At 28.4% G+C, this 18,264-nt stretch overlaps 6 protein-coding genes across 6 annotated transcripts; 3 read left to right on the forward strand and 3 right to left on the reverse strand.

The window, feature by feature from the left end:
- Positions 1-20: 20 nt before the first annotated feature.
- FG386_001594 (caspase fold protease) lies at positions 21-7,487 on the forward strand (the record flags this gene model as incomplete). Its single annotated transcript, XM_067340987.1, has 1 exon — positions 21-7,487. One exon carries the CDS (start codon positions 21-23, stop codon positions 7,485-7,487), a length of 7,467 nt encoding a protein of 2,488 aa, XP_067198058.1.
- Positions 7,488-7,925: 438 nt separating this feature from the next.
- On the forward strand, positions 7,926-12,500 carry FG386_001595 (uncharacterized protein; the record flags this gene model as incomplete). The annotated part of the gene is made up of 1 exon (XM_067340988.1): positions 7,926-12,500. One exon carries the CDS (start codon positions 7,926-7,928, stop codon positions 12,498-12,500), a length of 4,575 nt encoding a protein of 1,524 aa, XP_067198059.1.
- A 122-nt stretch (positions 12,501-12,622) lies between these two features.
- Positions 12,623-14,950, reverse strand: FG386_001596 (uncharacterized protein; the record flags this gene model as incomplete). Its single annotated transcript, XM_067340989.1, has 1 exon — positions 12,623-14,950. The coding sequence occupies one exon, from the start codon at positions 14,948-14,950 to the stop codon at positions 12,623-12,625; it is 2,328 nt and encodes a 775-aa protein (XP_067198060.1).
- A 398-nt stretch (positions 14,951-15,348) lies between these two features.
- On the reverse strand, positions 15,349-16,422 carry FG386_001597 (regena domain protein; the record flags this gene model as incomplete). Its single annotated transcript, XM_067340990.1, has 1 exon — positions 15,349-16,422. One exon carries the CDS (start codon positions 16,420-16,422, stop codon positions 15,349-15,351), a length of 1,074 nt encoding a protein of 357 aa, XP_067198061.1.
- Positions 16,423-16,763: 341 nt separating this feature from the next.
- On the forward strand, positions 16,764-17,308 carry FG386_001598 (uncharacterized protein; the record flags this gene model as incomplete). Its single annotated transcript, XM_067340991.1, has 4 exons — positions 16,764-16,846; positions 16,906-17,075; positions 17,119-17,262; positions 17,295-17,308. The coding sequence occupies 4 exons, from the start codon at positions 16,764-16,766 to the stop codon at positions 17,306-17,308; spliced, it is 411 nt and encodes a 136-aa protein (XP_067198062.1).
- A 38-nt stretch (positions 17,309-17,346) lies between these two features.
- Positions 17,347-18,129, reverse strand: FG386_001599 (uncharacterized protein; the record flags this gene model as incomplete). Its single annotated transcript, XM_067340992.1, has 1 exon — positions 17,347-18,129. The coding sequence occupies one exon, from the start codon at positions 18,127-18,129 to the stop codon at positions 17,347-17,349; it is 783 nt and encodes a 260-aa protein (XP_067198063.1).
- Positions 18,130-18,264: the final 135 nt, after the last annotated feature.

Below are 18,264 nucleotides of genomic sequence, written 5' to 3' on the forward strand. Positions count from 1 at the left end.
CTAAATTCATTTTAAAGAGCATGACTGAATGGAGAATACAAGTTCATAATCTTTTTGAGAGAAAAAAATTTAATGAGCTTCTTTCGATATCTTTGACCATTCTTAGCAAAAAAATCGAAATATTATTAAATAATGATATTGATGTTTTTAAGAGTGGAACTAAAATAAAATTTGATCAAACAGCAAACAAGGAAACTTTTCGGAAAATTATTGTCAAAATAGGAAGTGACTCGAATAAAATCAAAATAGAAAATGTTTTGTCTGAGTTACTTTATAAAAGGGATGGTATTGAATGGAAGCGAATTATAAAATCAGATATTGATAATGCTATGTTGTGTTTTGAAGATATAAATAAAATATTCAGTTATATTTCTGTTTGCTGTGCAAAAATTGGCGATAATGAAATCATTATCTCATATATACAGTTATTTCATAAGATTATGCCTTATTTTATTATTGGAGATTTTTTTTTTTTGCATATAAATGGAAATAGAAAATGGAATACTGAAAAAATTTTTATTTCATCAGTTCTAAAACTTTCAGAGAAAATTTTGGAAAACAAAAACATTGAATTTAATGAAACTGATTTTAGATATTCATATTTACTATGGGAGGTTTGTTTATGCAATTGGTTAAAATACTCGGGAATAAGGATGGAATACTCGGAAATACCAGAAAATATAGGGAACGAAATATTATGTTTATTAAAGAATTTGATTGAAATATTTCAACTACTTTGCAAGTCATCTCTTAAATATCATCAAAAAGCATCAATAGTCTACAGTCTCTGGAGAAACATTTTTAATTCGAAGATAAATACATCATTTTACAAAATAGGAGGTATTTATATGCCTTCAAAAAGTAATGATTTAGGCGTTTTTGCAGGTGAAAATCACATAATTAATATTTTAAAAAATAAAATATTTATTTTATTAGATAAAAGTTTATACGAAGATATTTTAGATATTTTAACTTATTTCAACATTTTCACTGGTTTAATTCTAGGAATTGTTCACAAATATATAAAACAGGTTTCTAGAAGTATAGATGATACATTACTGCACATTGAACATATTGATATACCACCTGAGATATCAGTTTTATTTGAGGAACATAATATTTACCATCAACAACTAATGCAAAAAGATGTTGTGTCCTTACATATTCTAAAAATAGAACTGTGTTTGATCAATTGTGTTGCTTTTGAAAAAACTATTGAGCGTTTTGACAATTTATGTAACCAACAAACAGTCAAAAGTGAAATCAAATTAAATAAAGAAATTATTTGCAGTTTTTTCTTGACAATAGGAGTTGTTAATTCGCTTTCAGATTTAAATTTCAATGAAAAATTGCTTATTGTTGTGAAAGATCTATTATATTGTCAACATAACTCACTATCAAAAGTATTCCGTATTGGAGAAATAAATGATTTTGATACTTTTTTAAGGAATATAGACGGTTATTCATCTTGTCTAATTGAAAATGTTTTCAAAAAAATAACAAACAGAAAGTGTGAATCAGAAATTGATGAAACATTGAAGAGAGACGTGGCAACGATTATAATTGAAATATTATCTATGTTATGTAATTTTATCGAAAACTTCAATAAAGAGAGTTGCAGAGAAAAACTGGGCGACGTTTCACAATTTACAAACATAACAATTAGACTCAAAACATTTATTTGTGAGGCTATTATTAGATACATTCACTACATGGAGGAAATCAATGATGAATATTTCCTCATTTTGGAGCAAATTTTTGAAAGTTTACTTTTAGACAAAATTCCTAAAGATAATAAGGTTGACGTTGATGAATTAGTTTTAGGTTTTATTCTTTCAATTAGTGAAAATTTACTTCGTCTTTCGTCTCAGTTGAAGCAAAAGAGAAATTTTCAAGGCTCTATAAAAATTTCAACATTTGGCTTGATTACACTATCGAACATAATATCCATACCTTGGGTTGCTCAAAGCGATATTTTTTTACAAAAGAAAAAAAAATATCAGGATATAAGGATTATTGATGATACTGATGAATTTATTGTAAACAATATAAATCCATTATCAACTCCAAAAAATACCAGGTCATTTCCCCAGCCCTTTGAAACAATGTATGTGAATGTCTCAAAAATAGAAACTGCCACAAGATTTTGGGAAACTCCTAGTTACTTGCATAATAAATCAATTTACAGAAATATTTACTTAAACCAAAATAATGAAAATTTTGATATTGATACAATAAACACACCCACAGCCACTAATGCCAATATTGGTAGTATGCAGACTCCTTTCACAGCAAGGTTAAGAAATCGTAGTATTTCTCAAATTAAATCTCAAACAATCAAAAGAATTCAAATGTCTACTTTAAATAATTACAGAATTATGAATCGAACTGTGAGAACTGACTTTATAAAGCTGGAGGATGATTTTAAAAATGAAGATTATTATTCAAAACTAGAAAGTAATGATTCTCCTGATTATCCAATTCATGTGTTACTGTTTATGTTGATGTTAGAACAATTAATATCATCAATAAATTTAATTTCAAACGAAAAAGAGCAAACAAAATCTGATTTTTATCAGATCATTTCATTAATCAAAGATAATATTGGTAACGTATTCTCGCAGATAGATGATTTTAGCTTTGTATTTATCTTTAATCATATCCTTGAAGATTTCTCTCTCGAGAATGAAGAACCATTTAAGAGCATTTTAAATTTTGACTGGTTTTCAAAAATGACGCTCGATAAAAGGGCAATATTGATGAAAAAGCATTTTTGTAGCGTAATATTATCTTTGGTCTCAAGATTTGTCAAGGTAAAATTATTATTAATTGAAAGGTTCTCGGTTGATGCCGATATAATTGAGTTATTTCCAAAGATTTTAGGTAATAGAGATAATGTCTTTCGGATTATTTGGACAAATTTAGAATTGTCGGTTTACAAGAATTGCAGATTTGGAACTAATAAATACAACAAAATTTTCAAAGAAATAGTGAAAAATGGTTTTTATAATAAATTCATAGATTTATTCAATTTTTCATTATCTTTTGATAAAGGGGTGCCCATTTTATTAGATTATTCTTCAAAGGTTATGTTTTTAAATTTATATAGGAATAGAATAAATTTATTTGAATTTTATACATGGGTAGTCAACCTCCAAAAGAAATATTTCAAGAAAGGATTTTGTGATAAGCACTCTTTTACTGATTATATGCATGAAATATTGAACAATCTCGAATCATCAACAAATAATTTAAATTTAGATGATTTAAAAAGAGAAATATATTTATTGGAAATACTTACATTAAAAATTAACTTGATATTGGAGTGTGATTTTGAATCAAGAAATAATCTCAGTGAATGGTGTAAGAATTCATTTAAAATAAACCAGCTTGTTGCTATTGAGATGAATAAATTTTTAGGATGTTTATCTGCTGTTATTGCGGTGAATTTTGATCGCCAAAGTTTCTTAGATGATAATATATTGCCTATCTCTTATTGGATTACTCATGACACCGGAGTTTTACTTTATGAAAATAGAAATGACTACGGTTATCTCAATGAAACATATTCACCTGATCATGCCAATTCAGAAGAGGTGGATCACGATGTACCAATACCACTGCGGAATGTTAAAAATAAGACAGTTTTTGATAAAGAAAACGATGATAAGGAAATAAATTTATTAATAAAAGCGACAAATGAACTAAAAATAAATAAAACAAAAACTCAATCCAACATTAAAAATAATGTCAGATTTGCTATTTCAGAAGATTCCCCTAAAACTGTTAGTTCTGAGTTCTTATTTCTAAATGGAAATAATATATTTGATGTATCAGAATTTAAAATTATTATTTATAATGTTTATAAAATGTTAGATATTATCGAATTACAGCAGGGGATTGAAATTATCTACCAAGCAAAATTATTAAATACTATGCTCTTCTTTTTTCGACATTGTTGGGTTTTTTGTATAAGCTATGACAAATTCTCAACAAAATTTTCTAGTAATGGAAAAATTTCCAATTTGATTTATCGTTCACTTAAAAATATGATTGAGATTATATTCAATAAGGATGATGAAGTTATAAATCAAAGCGATGTTCTTTTAATTAATATTGGAGTGTTAATATCAAGGTTATTATACAAAGTTGCAAATTTTCAAAGAAATAATTCAAAAAATACTTATATAAACTGGTTGAGGATTGCAGATTTATACAACAAAAATTTGATAATACTAATAGAAGATAAATATATTTTGTTGGAGACATTCCTAGGTGAAAAATTACCAAACTCCTGTCTTGGAAGTGAGGCGATCTTCAAGTTAATTGTTTTACAAATTGAAAATACATCTATAAATGAGCATTTTGAAATTTACAAACTTATAAGTTATATAAATAAACTTGAGTTACCCGATCTACCTGGAGGTAACATTATTAATACTGTACTGTTTACAAGATTATATAGAAGATTGTCCGAATTATTATTTAATAGCACAAACAAGCTTGATATACCGTTATTTCTTGTTTTAGAATGTAATAAATTTACTCAATCATTGATTCAAAATTTAGATGGCTATATTGATGATATTAGACCCAACTTAAATTTAATATTTTCATTCAATGGAATATCAAAATCTCATATAATAAGTGTAATTATTAAATCTTTGGAAGACCTTGGAATTTTTTGGTGGAAGATCGGTGAAATTGAAAGATCACACAGGATATTTACGAAAGTGTCTAATTTATGTAGGGAATGGACTACATCATATAACAATATGATAAGAATATTTTTTTACCATTTTCCAATACTTCTTAGTTTGACAGGGAATCGAAACAATTCAAATAATGGTATAACCGATACTAACAATTTTAATTGTCCATTAGATTCATTATACACCTTTAATCTGAGTTATTATTCCATTGATGCGATTATTCAATTAACAAATAGTTTATGTGATGTCTATTGCCAAGGTTTGCAACTTTATAATTGCAAAACTGTAAATCTTTCAACTGAAAAGTTCATTTTGATGATAGGAGTTTATTTAATATTATATTCTTCAATGTATAATTCATATACAAATATAAACCAAATAAGAAAGACAGCTCTTATTTACAAGAATTGTAATATTTCTGTTGAACCAAATGAAAATTCAGCAATATGTTCTATACTAAAGGGTATTATAAGTAAAATTGCAATCACCGAGAATATTGATATTATTGAAATAATTATGACTATTTTATCCTTGTTAGATAGTAAATTCGATGATTATTATTTTGATATATTCTACGCTAACATTTTGAGCTATTCAGTTTCAATTATTACATCAAAATATATTGATTCAGTTGCATTAACTGTATTCAAAAATGGAAAAAATGATCAATCTCAAACTTCAGAGAATTTGAATACTTATTTTTTGTTAAACAATATTTTAGATGACGAAGTGAGTTATATGTCCAATCCTAAATACAGTAAGATGAATTATATTGCAAATGAGTTAAATAAAAAAATAAATCAAGCGCAAAAAATCTTTTTTAATGTAACTAAAGTGGACTTTGAGGGTTATATGGACATTAACGAGCATATAGCATCAGATGGGTATAAGTTGATTGATTTATCATCACTATTACATAGGCAGAAGGGACAAAATAAAAGTTTTGCAAGAAACAAGCTATTAAAAGAAATAAATGATTTTTTTGATATTATTATCTATCACACAATATTGTGTATTAAATATAAAATATTTGTTTTAATCAATAATAATATTTCAATTGTTATAGATTTTATTCTACTAATATCCTCATTGACATATCAACTAAATAAATCTAACTCGAGTTACTCCGATATAGTTTCTTCATTGAACCATATCTTATCAATTTTCAATTCTTCTCTTTATATTCATTCAATGAGAATAATACAGAAAAAGTATGAGCATTACAAAAAAAAAGAACAAGTTGCTTATGATCTCAATCAAATAAAAGATAAATCGTTTTATAACTATCTCAAGCATATTTTAAGTTTTCTACTAGAATTAAATAAAAATTTTGAAGAGGAAGAAAATTTAAGAAAGAATGACACATCCTATAGAAACAACTTGATTCCAAGAATTTATATTAGGTTCTCTTCGTTTTTCTCAACTTTCCCTTTCGAAGTAACTAGGAGTACCAAATTTTCTCTATTTCAAATCACAAGAGATATTTCATTGGTAAATAACATTAAAAATGAATCATTTGGAGGAAATATATCTAATTCTTCTATTCCCACAAATTTAACAATTTTCTATTTTATAGAAAGTTCAAGAATAAATAGTTTGTTAGAGATGTTTGGAGAAATACAAAAAGAAAATATTTCAAGTATAATTGATGTTGATGTCACACAGAAATCAGCTAAGAAAGCAAAGATTTGGTGGTCTAGAAGAATAAAACTAGAATTAAAATTTCAGGAATGGATTGAATTATTTTCAAAGGTTATATTTAGAGACTGGACCGCAAGATTACTTTTTGGTTTTCCAAAGAAACTTTTAAATTCAAAAAACAATTTGAAAATGTTAAATTATATCGATAAAAATCTGAAATTTTATAAATCATTGGGAATGTTAGAAATTATATTATATTCATTATTTACAAACACACCTAATTTAATTGACTTATTAAATCGTATTACAAAAACAAATGTTAGTTTCTCAACATTATATAAAAGTTTCCGCAAAACAATTTCGAGTAATACAGTTAATTATTGCATAAAGAACTATCCTATAATTATTTTTCCTGATAAATTACTCATGAACTTTCCGATTGAAGGAATTCCAGATCTCATATTTCAACCAATTACAAGAGGTCTAAATAACAAAGTATCTTTGTATAATTTTAATAATTTAATGAATAAATTTGGAAGTAAGGCAAACGAAGGGTGTTTATTGGCAAAAGAGTGCAATATTTATTATTGTATTAATCCTTCGGGTGATTTGCCTGACACTGAAAAAACTATCATTCCTGCTATTTCAAAACTATTTAAAGGAAGAAATTGCAGAGGTATGTCAAACTTTATCCCTGAAACAATTTCAATGATGAATGAGATCAATTTAAACTCAACCAATTTGTATCTTTTTTGTGGTCACCAAGCTGGCGAAAGATTTATAAAGGGAGAAAGTATTGAAAGGGGAATAATAACAGAAGATTGTCCTGATAACAAAATCTTCAATTTCCCACCTTCTTTATTGATTGGTTGTAGCTCATCCAGAATTAGATCATATGGATTAAGTGAAATCTTTTGCACTCCATTACATTATTTAATAGGTGGAAGTCCATTCATTCTAGGTGTACTTTGGGACGTCACTGATCAAGATATTGACCGCTTCACTCTGTCAATATTTGACAACTGGTTTGAATCAAACTTGTCGCTTCTTGAGTCAATTACACTTTCAAGGAGAAGTTGTAAACTTCCTTTGTTAAATGGGTCTTCTTGTATTTGTTTTGGGCACCCTCTATAATATTCGATTTAGTTGCTTAATAGTGATAATACATAAATATATGTTTTATTGTGTTATTCTTTACCCCCTACCCCACCATTTATAACTTTAGCATTCACGCAGTCATTTTTTATTTGAGTCCCCATAGGCGCAAATAATGTCGTTGTTCTTGCCCACAAATTACATGGGCGGTAAGAAGGTACAACCCCACAATAAAAAAGACTGGTGTTATTTAAGAGCACTCAGGAATTTGTTATGAAAGGCACACAAAGTAATATGGATGTTTTAATTCTTCCTTTTATTGACAGAGAAAGAGGGCGAATATTTTATTGAAAGTGAAAAATCAAGATATTTAATTGAATAAGACGTGAAAGTAAGGATTTAAAAATCTTTAAAATCTAAAGAAATATTCTTCATTGAGTAACTGTCAGTAGGATACATCTTTATTTCCTGTGTGTTATGGGAGATTCACTTTTATTTGATGAAAGCAGGCTACAAGAGAACGAGTCAACATTTAATATTGACAATTCCAAAATACAAAGTTCAATTCAATATGTAGTAAGCGAAGTTTCTACATTATTGAACTGCAATGCAGGAATTAAATTGAAAGAGCAAAAAAATATTGCAATTTGCGAGTTGAACAATACATTTTCAATTAATTCTTCAAAAATACATAAATCACCTCAAATATCATCATCTATATACTTAAGATCAAATGATTCTCTCTTGCTCTCTCTTACTGCACTATTATCAAATCCACACCATTCCAAATATTTAAATATAATGACAGAAAACGTAATATCATCAGGAGCATCTCAATCTAAAATACAAAATCAAAATGAAATTAACAAGGCAACTGAAAATTTGTCCAAAGCTTCTAGAAATGAAATAGTTAATCTAATCGCCTCGAATTTGCAGTATTATATATACGAAGGAAGAGTAACGACTTTGGTTATAAATGATCTAGTTTTCACTCTTATGAAAGCATTTCAGAGTGAGAGAGACTCGAAATTTGTATTCGATGATTTTAGTAAATGGGAATCAAATAATCAAGTTTTTATTGAAGCAAGGGATTGGAGTGTTTTAATTAGCCCAAAAGAATGCATTTTTTTAAAAACATGTTTTGAACTACGCGAACTACTAACTAGAAAAGGTATAAAATTGATGTCTTATTTTGAAAACGACCAAAATTACTCTGAATCACTTGAAAATAATGTTAATATAGAAGTTGTTGGGTCTGCTATACAGGAGGTACAATGTTCTTCTATTGATGAAATTGACGCCAAATACATGGGAAGACAGGCAGCTTTTTCCAAAATGAAGGCCTATAAACACAATAACATTCCAAATTACTCACAATTTGAACAAATAAAGAAATATGTGTCTTCAAATTACCCTAGTATTAAAACTTTATTTCACAATCCTGGAAGTTCTATTTATATAATTGGTAATGACATTATAACTTTTTTGCAAATTTTAAAGGAATGTATTGAGGAGAATGAGAATGAAGGAAATATCATTTATAAAGAGGTCGTTGAAAAATCGAAATCATTTCATCAGAAAAATCCATATTGGTTTATGAAAGACACGAAGCGCATTGTAACCAATTTTCCAGTAAGAGATACGAAATTTAAGGCGTCGGCATGTGACTGCAACTTCATACATGAATCAACTCAAAGCAATAACGGTTGTTACGAATTAAATATAAAAGGTTTGTTTCTTCCACATTCACTTTTTGTTATTGTAAATGGACTAAAATCCCTTTGTCCAGACATCGTTTCATGCAATGTTTCGGTCGAAACTATAATTGACCCTCCATTTATTCCAAATGAAATAAAAAAAACAAAACATGTTTGGGAAAAAATAATACCTTTACTAAATTCAATAGTTCGCTCGATAAATCCTAGTTTAGTTGAAAAAGCAATTATGTGGAGGCCCTTTTTAAAAATTGATTTTAAAGAACAGGCAATTGAAGCAGAAGTTGGAAAAATTATTAGATCCATAAATGATCAACAAATACAGGTGCTAAATAACAACTTTCCTGTTTTTTCGCTCCCGAGAAAAAGAATGGTTCATTCAACTCAAGTTCAAAACATGCAGCGGAGCGTTATGAATAATTTCAAAAATAGTCATGTTAACATAGGGACCGTATGCAGTAATTATATAAGAACACCAATGTCTCAGGTAAACATAAAGCAAACTTTAAATTCAAATATACAAAATTCAATTGATTCTTCAATTTCAGGAGTAGTGGACAACACCCAATCTAATTCTGCTCTCATAACAGGAATAAACAACCAAAATTTTGGATCAACATCTTCAATAGAGAATCAAACAAACTTTAACACCTCTCAACCATCATCTTTGATTCCGGCAAATTTTAGGACAAGAGTTCACAATTCATTGTCTGCAAACCTTTCTCTTTTAAACTTCAGAAATCTTGGTTTTTCCAATAGTCAAAATTTTGTTTCACTTTCTACACCAATGGGAAGACAAATCCTTCATAGAATCGGTAGTGTAAATCCAATACAGAGACTTGAACATATTAATCAGAGCTTTAGCCTAATTAAAACAAAAACAAAATACGGGAATTCGCAAATGATTACTATTAATGGTTCTGAAAATGTCACACCTCAAAACCAGGTAAAGACATTAGATGAAACTGCATTGTGTTTCATTGGATTCGATTCAGAAAGGCATGAATACTTCACAACGAGGGCTATTGAAGAAGGTGCCAAAGTTGTGACGCTCGAAAGAATTGAAAAGGAACTACTATCTTGTCGGTCGAAAAATAGTTCAAATGATAATAATAATTTCTTATATTCTTGGTTACAGGTCACCAGGTTCTATTGTGTTGTTAACTTCCAATGTTTAAATGAAGAGTTAAACGAAGAGATAAAAAGGACAATAGGATATCAGAATGTTTTGTTTGAAGCTCATCAATTTGTATCACTAGAATGGTTTTTAACTGTTTGTTTTGAAAAACGGGCACTTGATCCAGATTTGTTTACTCCTATTTCAAGACCTAATTTGGTTGCTTCACAATCAATTCAATCAAATATTAATGATCAAAAAGTTGACAATTTGGTTATTGTTATTCTTGAAAGCTTCCCACACATGAAAAAAATTTATAATTCTTCTAAAAATTGTCAGGCTGCTTTGAGTTATGCAATATGGTCAAATTGCATGCAAAGAATATTAAAAAGTATTTATGGCGTTAACATAGTTGGTATGAAAGATTTTGCGAGTTGTCTTGCAGATAACTGCTCAATTTGGAAAAATGGAATTCCTGGTTCTGTTTTGGTTATACCGTGTAACATAATATCATATAATTCAAGTGAAGGTATCTTTTCTTGTAGTAAAACGTCTGATAAGAAAAATCCCGTATCAGCTTTATTTGGCTCTTCTAAAGGGAGGTTCAATAGTGACATTGAATATATTAAGAAAAAGTTATTTGAAAAATCAACATGTAAAACTGACATGGGGAAAATTGATGAAATTATTCATATTATAACACCTTATTGGTTACTTGAAAGTTGCTCTATGAGACAGAAAATTGACTTTACAAATTTTGAACTTGATTTTGTAAATACAACTGTTCGTATTCAGAAAAAAAGGAAGAGGGTCAAACCAAAGACAGATGAAACAACTTGTTCTGTGTTTGAGCAGGAAGAAGCATGTTTATTTTTTATGAAAAACTATCCTTTAAGTCACGAAATAATAAAATGTTCATCAAATTCAATTAAATTCAATCCTACACTTAACTTTGTACCTTCACATGGTCCATGGCCACTTTGGGGCTGGAAAATCTGTGTTTTGTCTTCATCTCAAGGAGAATTATTTGGAAGAGTTCATATAAAATTAAATGAAATAGGTGCTATTGTTTTCTGTTATGGCGATAATACTAAAGACATCATTTCATGCGATATTAGCGAATTTAAAGAATTTGCAACAGTATTGACGAGAGAAAAAGTGAATTTGGTAATATGTGAGGATGGACTAGTCTCTCAAGTTTCAAATATTTTAGAAAATGTTGAGATTGTAGATGAAATAAGTGAATCAATGATATTTAGACCAATAAGAGGAACTAAAGTTGTTGGTGAATCATGGGTAAATATGGTGTATGGCACGCGCACTTTACATCCTTTAGGAACCAAATTTTATTTTGCTGCTAATAAATTATATGATTCAGATGGCTTAAATTCTGCACAAGTTGTTAGTAAGGTTGAATATTTACAACTTGAAGGGTGTAAGAAGAAACAGATTCATGATGAAAAAGAATTTAATTATAACAGAAAGCCCTTAGAGGGTGGAACTTTAACTAAATTGGATAATTTTGGTCACAGACGTGGAAGGACTATAGAGTCTAAAATTAAAGAACCTAATGTTCTGGTTAATTCAGAAGAAATACTATGCACTGAGTTAAATGATGATAATAAGTTTGAGCATATTTCTGAAGTAAATATGCAACCTGGAATTGACAAGCTCAAAAAAAGAAAAATAGTCAATACGGAAGAAAAAAATCTTTCGAAATCATTCGAGACAAGTGAAAATAAAATTTGTTTTGAAGCTTCAAGTTGCATAAATAACTACAATTTTAAAAACAATGATATTAGTTGTAATTATAATGGAACGATTTCAGAATCAGAGGAATTTTTAGTTCCCTTATCTTTTTCTTATTTTTCAAGCATTGTAGAGGATAAGAATAAAGACCTTGCTACTACTTTCGTTTCATCACATACACCCATTCGAAGGATATCAAATAGAAATGGAAGCTGTTTCGAAGGTGATCATTTCCAAACACCTTCAAATTGGGTAAGCCCTTCTAACCATTTTTCGAAAACGCACATTAACTTGTTTTCGAACGAGGATATTGAAAACGAGACTTATTCACAAGTAGAGGTTGAAACTAGTAACGACTACAGGGGCAAATGTCTTGAAATTAGTTACGCCGTCAGTAGGGCCGATACAGAAAACGTCTCTCCAATTTTGTGTCCAGCTATTTCCACAAGCACATTTATTTTTGAATGCTAGATATAAATCAAGCCCCAAACAATATATTGTCATTATTCCAATAAAAACCAATATTAAATATAAATTAATTTACAATTAAATAATTAATCTTATTTTTATAATTTTGCTCTTTAATTTGTTCTTCACTCTGGTTTTGTTACCTCATTTTTTCTCCTTTCAATTATACCCTTGATTATTTCATCCACTCCGTCTTCCAATGTTTTTATTTCTACATTATCTAAATCGAAATCTGAATTTCCCATTCTTTGAATGATCAGATCCTTGAGCCTTTTGTGATTGTAGATTATATTCGACTTTTGTTCATGTTCTTTTAATACTTCCAATACTCCAGCTGCATTTCTCAAAAGAGACAATTGTGACTTTATTGATTCAATATCTCTATTATTTGACAATACCCCTCCGTCAAAATTTACATTATTGTAAATAGAATTAGTGTATGAATCCAACTTCGCATATTTATCTACGTGTACCTTTTCCAAACTTAAACTGCTTATTTTATCATCTACTGGATTTGAAAACTGTTTGACACATTCACTAGAATCGTTAGATATATAGTCTTTTTTGGCGTTCGAAATATCACTTACTTCAATTTTTGTATTCTGATCTCTAATTATCTTATTTAAATGCGTCAACAAGTCTTCTTTTATTCTTTCAGCAACCCCTTTACTTAACATATCTTTATCAAGATATATTGATATTTTTTTCTGGTCAATTTCAATATTTGGTGCCACTTCAATATCACTTTTTATTTCTGTAGAACTTTTTACATTTGGATATGAAGTTTTTGGAGATTGATCTTCTCTTTCAACCACAATATTATATGTTGACTCACTTTTGCCTTTAACCTTCAAAATCTCTGGTTCTTTAAACCTAACCTTATATTCATTTGAACAATTGCTTCTATTAACCAATTCTCCAATTTTTTCATTCTCATATGTTCCAAATAACCTGTTATAACCTCCTTCAAAATCACTTTTATACAAATTAATCTTTAATAATTCTTTGTTATTATTAAATCCTGTCATTAACTCATTTGAAACACTCTTCATTTCATAAATATTCAATTCGTTATCCAAAAGCTCTCTTCGGTATCTCTTTCTTATTTCAGTTAACTCATTCAAGAAATCACTCGGAATACCTTCCTTTAGTAACTTAGAATCCAAATCACTCAATTTAAGTTTTGGTTCTGTTTTTTTTGAGTTATTCATTTCATCAATAATAAAATCATGTTCCCATTCCCAAGGTGTTTCTATTTCTGTCCAGTTTAACTTTTTATCAAGAAAATCAACAAGTTTCATTTTTAATTCCATTGAAATTCTTTCGTTTCCGTTAATATTATTCAATCCCTTTTTCTTATCATCTATTTCCTTTTCATAGTCTGTCTTTCCAAAGAAAAATTGATAATAATCTGGTTTGCACCTACGTTTAAACTTTTTATCAAAAACTCCAAGTATTTGTTTTATTTGATAGTTATTGTATGTAACTCTTCCATCAGAGTCTATTTGATCTACGTAATCCATTAGCTCATCTAACTCATCTTCAGATGAATCATTGATAAACTGATTACCCAGACCCAATTTTTTTAACATTTTATCATCGTAAATTTCTTCAATATCATCGAAATCAGTTATATCGAAATAGCCCTTGAGAAATAGTCTTTTCTTTAATGCCAACCTTTTCATCTTTATTTCCTTAAGCTTATCAAATTTCAACTTTATACTATTATTAACATATTCTTCGAATGAATATTCATCTGTTTGGCACCAGGCATCATCTAATGGTTGGTCACCACCTCTACTCTTTTGAAACAAAAGAAGATTTTTCTTTTGTTCCAGTAACAAGTTCTGATATATATTCCACTGTTGTAATTTAATGGTTGGGTAATCAACTTCTTTAAGCTTCTCGTAACAATTTCTAAGGAAAATTCTCTGTTCTAAATCAGTGTTTCCTATTGTGCTTGCGTGGTATTTAAAATCAATGAACCTGCAAAATTCGTTTTTTAACCTATCAAGATTATGGTGAATTCTGTCAGTTTCTGTTGAAATATCAAAGTTAATTGATTGAATATCCATACATGTATTTTCGGTTAGTCTAATCGGAATATCTAGAAATCCAGAAGCCCTAGTATTGATATTTTTAGATCTATCACTGGAAAATGGTTCAGATACACTGAAATTTGTTTCTAGTATGTTAGTATTACTTTTATCTTTAAAAGTACCTATTTCGGAAGGATGTGGTTTTATTTTTAAATCCTGAAAGAGTGAATTGTCATTCTTTTTTCTTGGTCTTAAAATTCCTTTTATTGGGTTAGAATATTTGCTATTTGTTTTTAAATCTGCATTGTAATTTAAATCTAAATCTATTCTTACTCCATTAGCTTTTAATGGTCTATTTAGAAGTTTAACGCTTTTAAAATTATTATTTTTCTTTCCAAACGTTTGATTCAACATCTTGAATTGCTCTGATTCTACTAAAAAAGTAAGACTAATAGTTAAACTTGAATTTAGAATACTGATTAATTCTACTTCAATATATTAAAACAATTCATATTTATCTGTTTTCGTTTTTATGTTTACCTATCTGCAATGTTTTCTAAGAATCATCTCGACACTAAAATCACATGCATTTTTGGCGGTTGGATCACCCGATTAATTTAGAAATTAATGTGCAAAGCTGAAGGGATTAGGGAAATAAGTCAATAAATAAATTTAGTTATACTGACATAAAAGTGAACATAAAGAACTAGATTCTTTGTTATATTTTGCCTAAATTTACTGTTAAATTTTTTTTGTTTTATTGGAGAGTGGTCATATATATATGCAAAATGAATTCACATGAAAAGTGGAGATCACTTTTCTGCCTCGTATTCAATGTCATTTTCATCGATTGTTACTGTTTCACTGTTAGCTTCATTATCACATTGAGCTAGTTCAGAAAGTTTCCTTGTAATAAATTGAGCATTATCTAAATGAATGAACTCGAAAGCGAAATCGTTTTTAATTTTTTGGCACCAATCTTTCTCAAAATCAAAATAAACATAATCGGCAACATCAACATCATCATTTATAACCTTTGATTCGGATCTTTTTAAAAACCATGCAAAACATTTTTTGTGGAAACGCCATTTTTTCCTTTTTAATTCTTGTATTGCTAGAAACTGTTGAAAAGTCCCCTGTTGAAAATAAAAAATAAAAAATAAAGTATCCAAATCTAATTTGTCAAAAATGCATGGATTATAAAGATCAAGAAGTGGAACTGAAGGAAAATCATCTCTTGGATTATGCCAGACCATTCTAGGAGTATATTGAATATGCTTACCTATTGAATCATACATTGTGAGCTTATTTTCAAATGATGAATCCAGAACATCTGTGGAAATTTTTGGAAACATTTCTATGCAAAAACCCATTGAATTTTTGTATTCAGTTTGAATCCTTTTTGTTGAAAAATAGTCATCAGAATATTCATCTATGTTTTCATTGTCATCGTCTAAAAGATTATTAAAAATTTCTTCCGAATTAATACCTGACTCACTTTCTGAAACTTCTTCATCTATTCCACATTTAGATATCTTCAATTCAGATATTTCCTTTAATATTGACTCTCTGTTAAAACTTTCTAAGTCATTGTTGGCATCGGAGATATTTATTTTCTCCTCATATCTTGAAATAATATTCTTAATATTAATAATTGATTTATAGCACTCATCAAGTTTCAATCTCTCTAAAATCGGAATTTTAGTAAAATCTGCAACATTTTCATGTTCCTTTAGTATATCGCTTATATTCTGTTGTATCTCTTCTATTTCATTTTCTAAAGAACGTGTTTCTAGTTTATAATTCGACAATGCAACTATTGAAGAATTAATACTATTAATATCTGACTTTATTTTCTGAATTAAGTCTGGATCTTCAATCTGCATTATCCTATAATTGTGATTAAAACTTCAAAATGTATTACTACTTTAATCCAATTATTAGTAATAAAAATTAAGCTAAAGGTATTATTTTAAACTTAATGAAAAAATAAATAAATAAAAATATTAATTACAAATATCTATAAAACTATTAGTTAATATATTGAGGTAAAAATTACACATAAAATTATTAATAAATAAAAAATCATTCAATTATTTTGAAGAAGTCTAAAAAACCCCTGCAATATTTTTTTTTTTATATTTGTAAAGTATCAGCGCCCAAAGTAATAAAATAAATTGTGAAAACCAGTGAATTATATGCTGTTTTAATAAATAATTTGAGATAGATGAGTACATGCAAAAGTAGATTACTTATTGAAGTTAGAGATTCCTTGAAAAACAAGGATGATGACATTGAATTATCACCTTCGTATGTTTGAAAGACAATTATAATGAAGGATTATAATTTAATTAACCTCATAAATTTAGTCAAAATAATGTATTGTATTGGATTGCCGAGATAAAAGGACCAAAAGAAACACCTTATGAAGGTGGTATTTACAAATTAAATATCACTATACCAATTCAATACCCATTGATACCTCCTACTCCTATATTCGAAACACCCATCTTTCATCCAAATATTAATTTTAATACAGGTATGTTATTCGTTTTTCATTTCAAATCAACTTAATTTCATAGGTGAAATTTGCATTGACGTCATTAAAAATAATTGGAGTCCTGCATGGACACTTAATTCTCTTTGCAGAGCAATATTATCAATCTTGTCAGATCCAAATCCTAACAGTCCACTGAATTGTGATGCAGGAAATATATTAAGATCTAGTGATTACAAGGGATTCTATAACATGGCAAAGATGTACACAATTGAGTATGCGCAATGTAAAAAAAATAACTTATGTAATATCGCTAGTAACCCTCTCTAGATAAACTACTACTTCTATTTCTAGTAAATTTACTCCCTATTTTATCTTTTTTTTTTTCACCGACGGAAAATTCTTGCTCTAGTTGAAATAGACTTTGGATTTGTGTTAATTCATTTGATCTCCTATTATATTTTCTAGAATCAAGCTCAAATGATATTTTTTCTTCATGTGGACTACAGTTTCTTAGAAGTATAGTCGGGAGTTTTCTGGAATCTGGAATATCTATAGAGGTCATTCTCTTCGATCCCATTTCAATAATTTTTTCATTTTGTTCACTTCTCTCTATTTCTTTCGTTCTTTTTGTCTTCAATTCCTCGTCTCTTTTATTTCTTTCATGATCAATGTATTGAATATACCACCCTTTATCCGATTTTTCAATAATACATTTATTTGTATTGCTTAGGTAATGTATAAATTCAGTTAATGTTGTCCATATTGTTGCATTCATATGAATATGATTCTTATCATGAACTATGTCATTATATACAGTATTTGCAAGTACCTTTGTTCTTGAATACCTTGTCCTCATTAACCTCATAAATGCGTACTCAAATTTCCTACTGTAATCATCCAATAACTTCCTTGAATTATTCTCAAAAAGCTTCATTTGTCTGAGGTGCGAATCAGAATTTAGATGGCACTTAAATCCATTTTCATCTTTGCATTGTTTCTCACACAACTGACAATACCAGCGTAATTTTTGTAAACCCCTTGACTTTATTTGTTTTGAAACCCATCTAGGAGTTCCAACGTCTCCTTTTGGCATTTATTGAAATTTAAGCATTAAAATACAACATAAGATAGAACTAAAACGTTATATTCATGAATATTAATAATATTATGTTTATGCTGTATTTTGTTCGATTTTTCCTCCTTTGACGCCAAATTATTTTTGTTTTTA

This window comes from Cryptosporidium ryanae, assembly GCF_009792415.1.
Source record: "Cryptosporidium ryanae isolate 45019 chromosome Unknown contig_26, whole genome shotgun sequence".
In the NCBI taxonomy this organism is placed as follows: Eukaryota; Apicomplexa; class Conoidasida; order Eucoccidiorida; family Cryptosporidiidae; genus Cryptosporidium; species Cryptosporidium ryanae.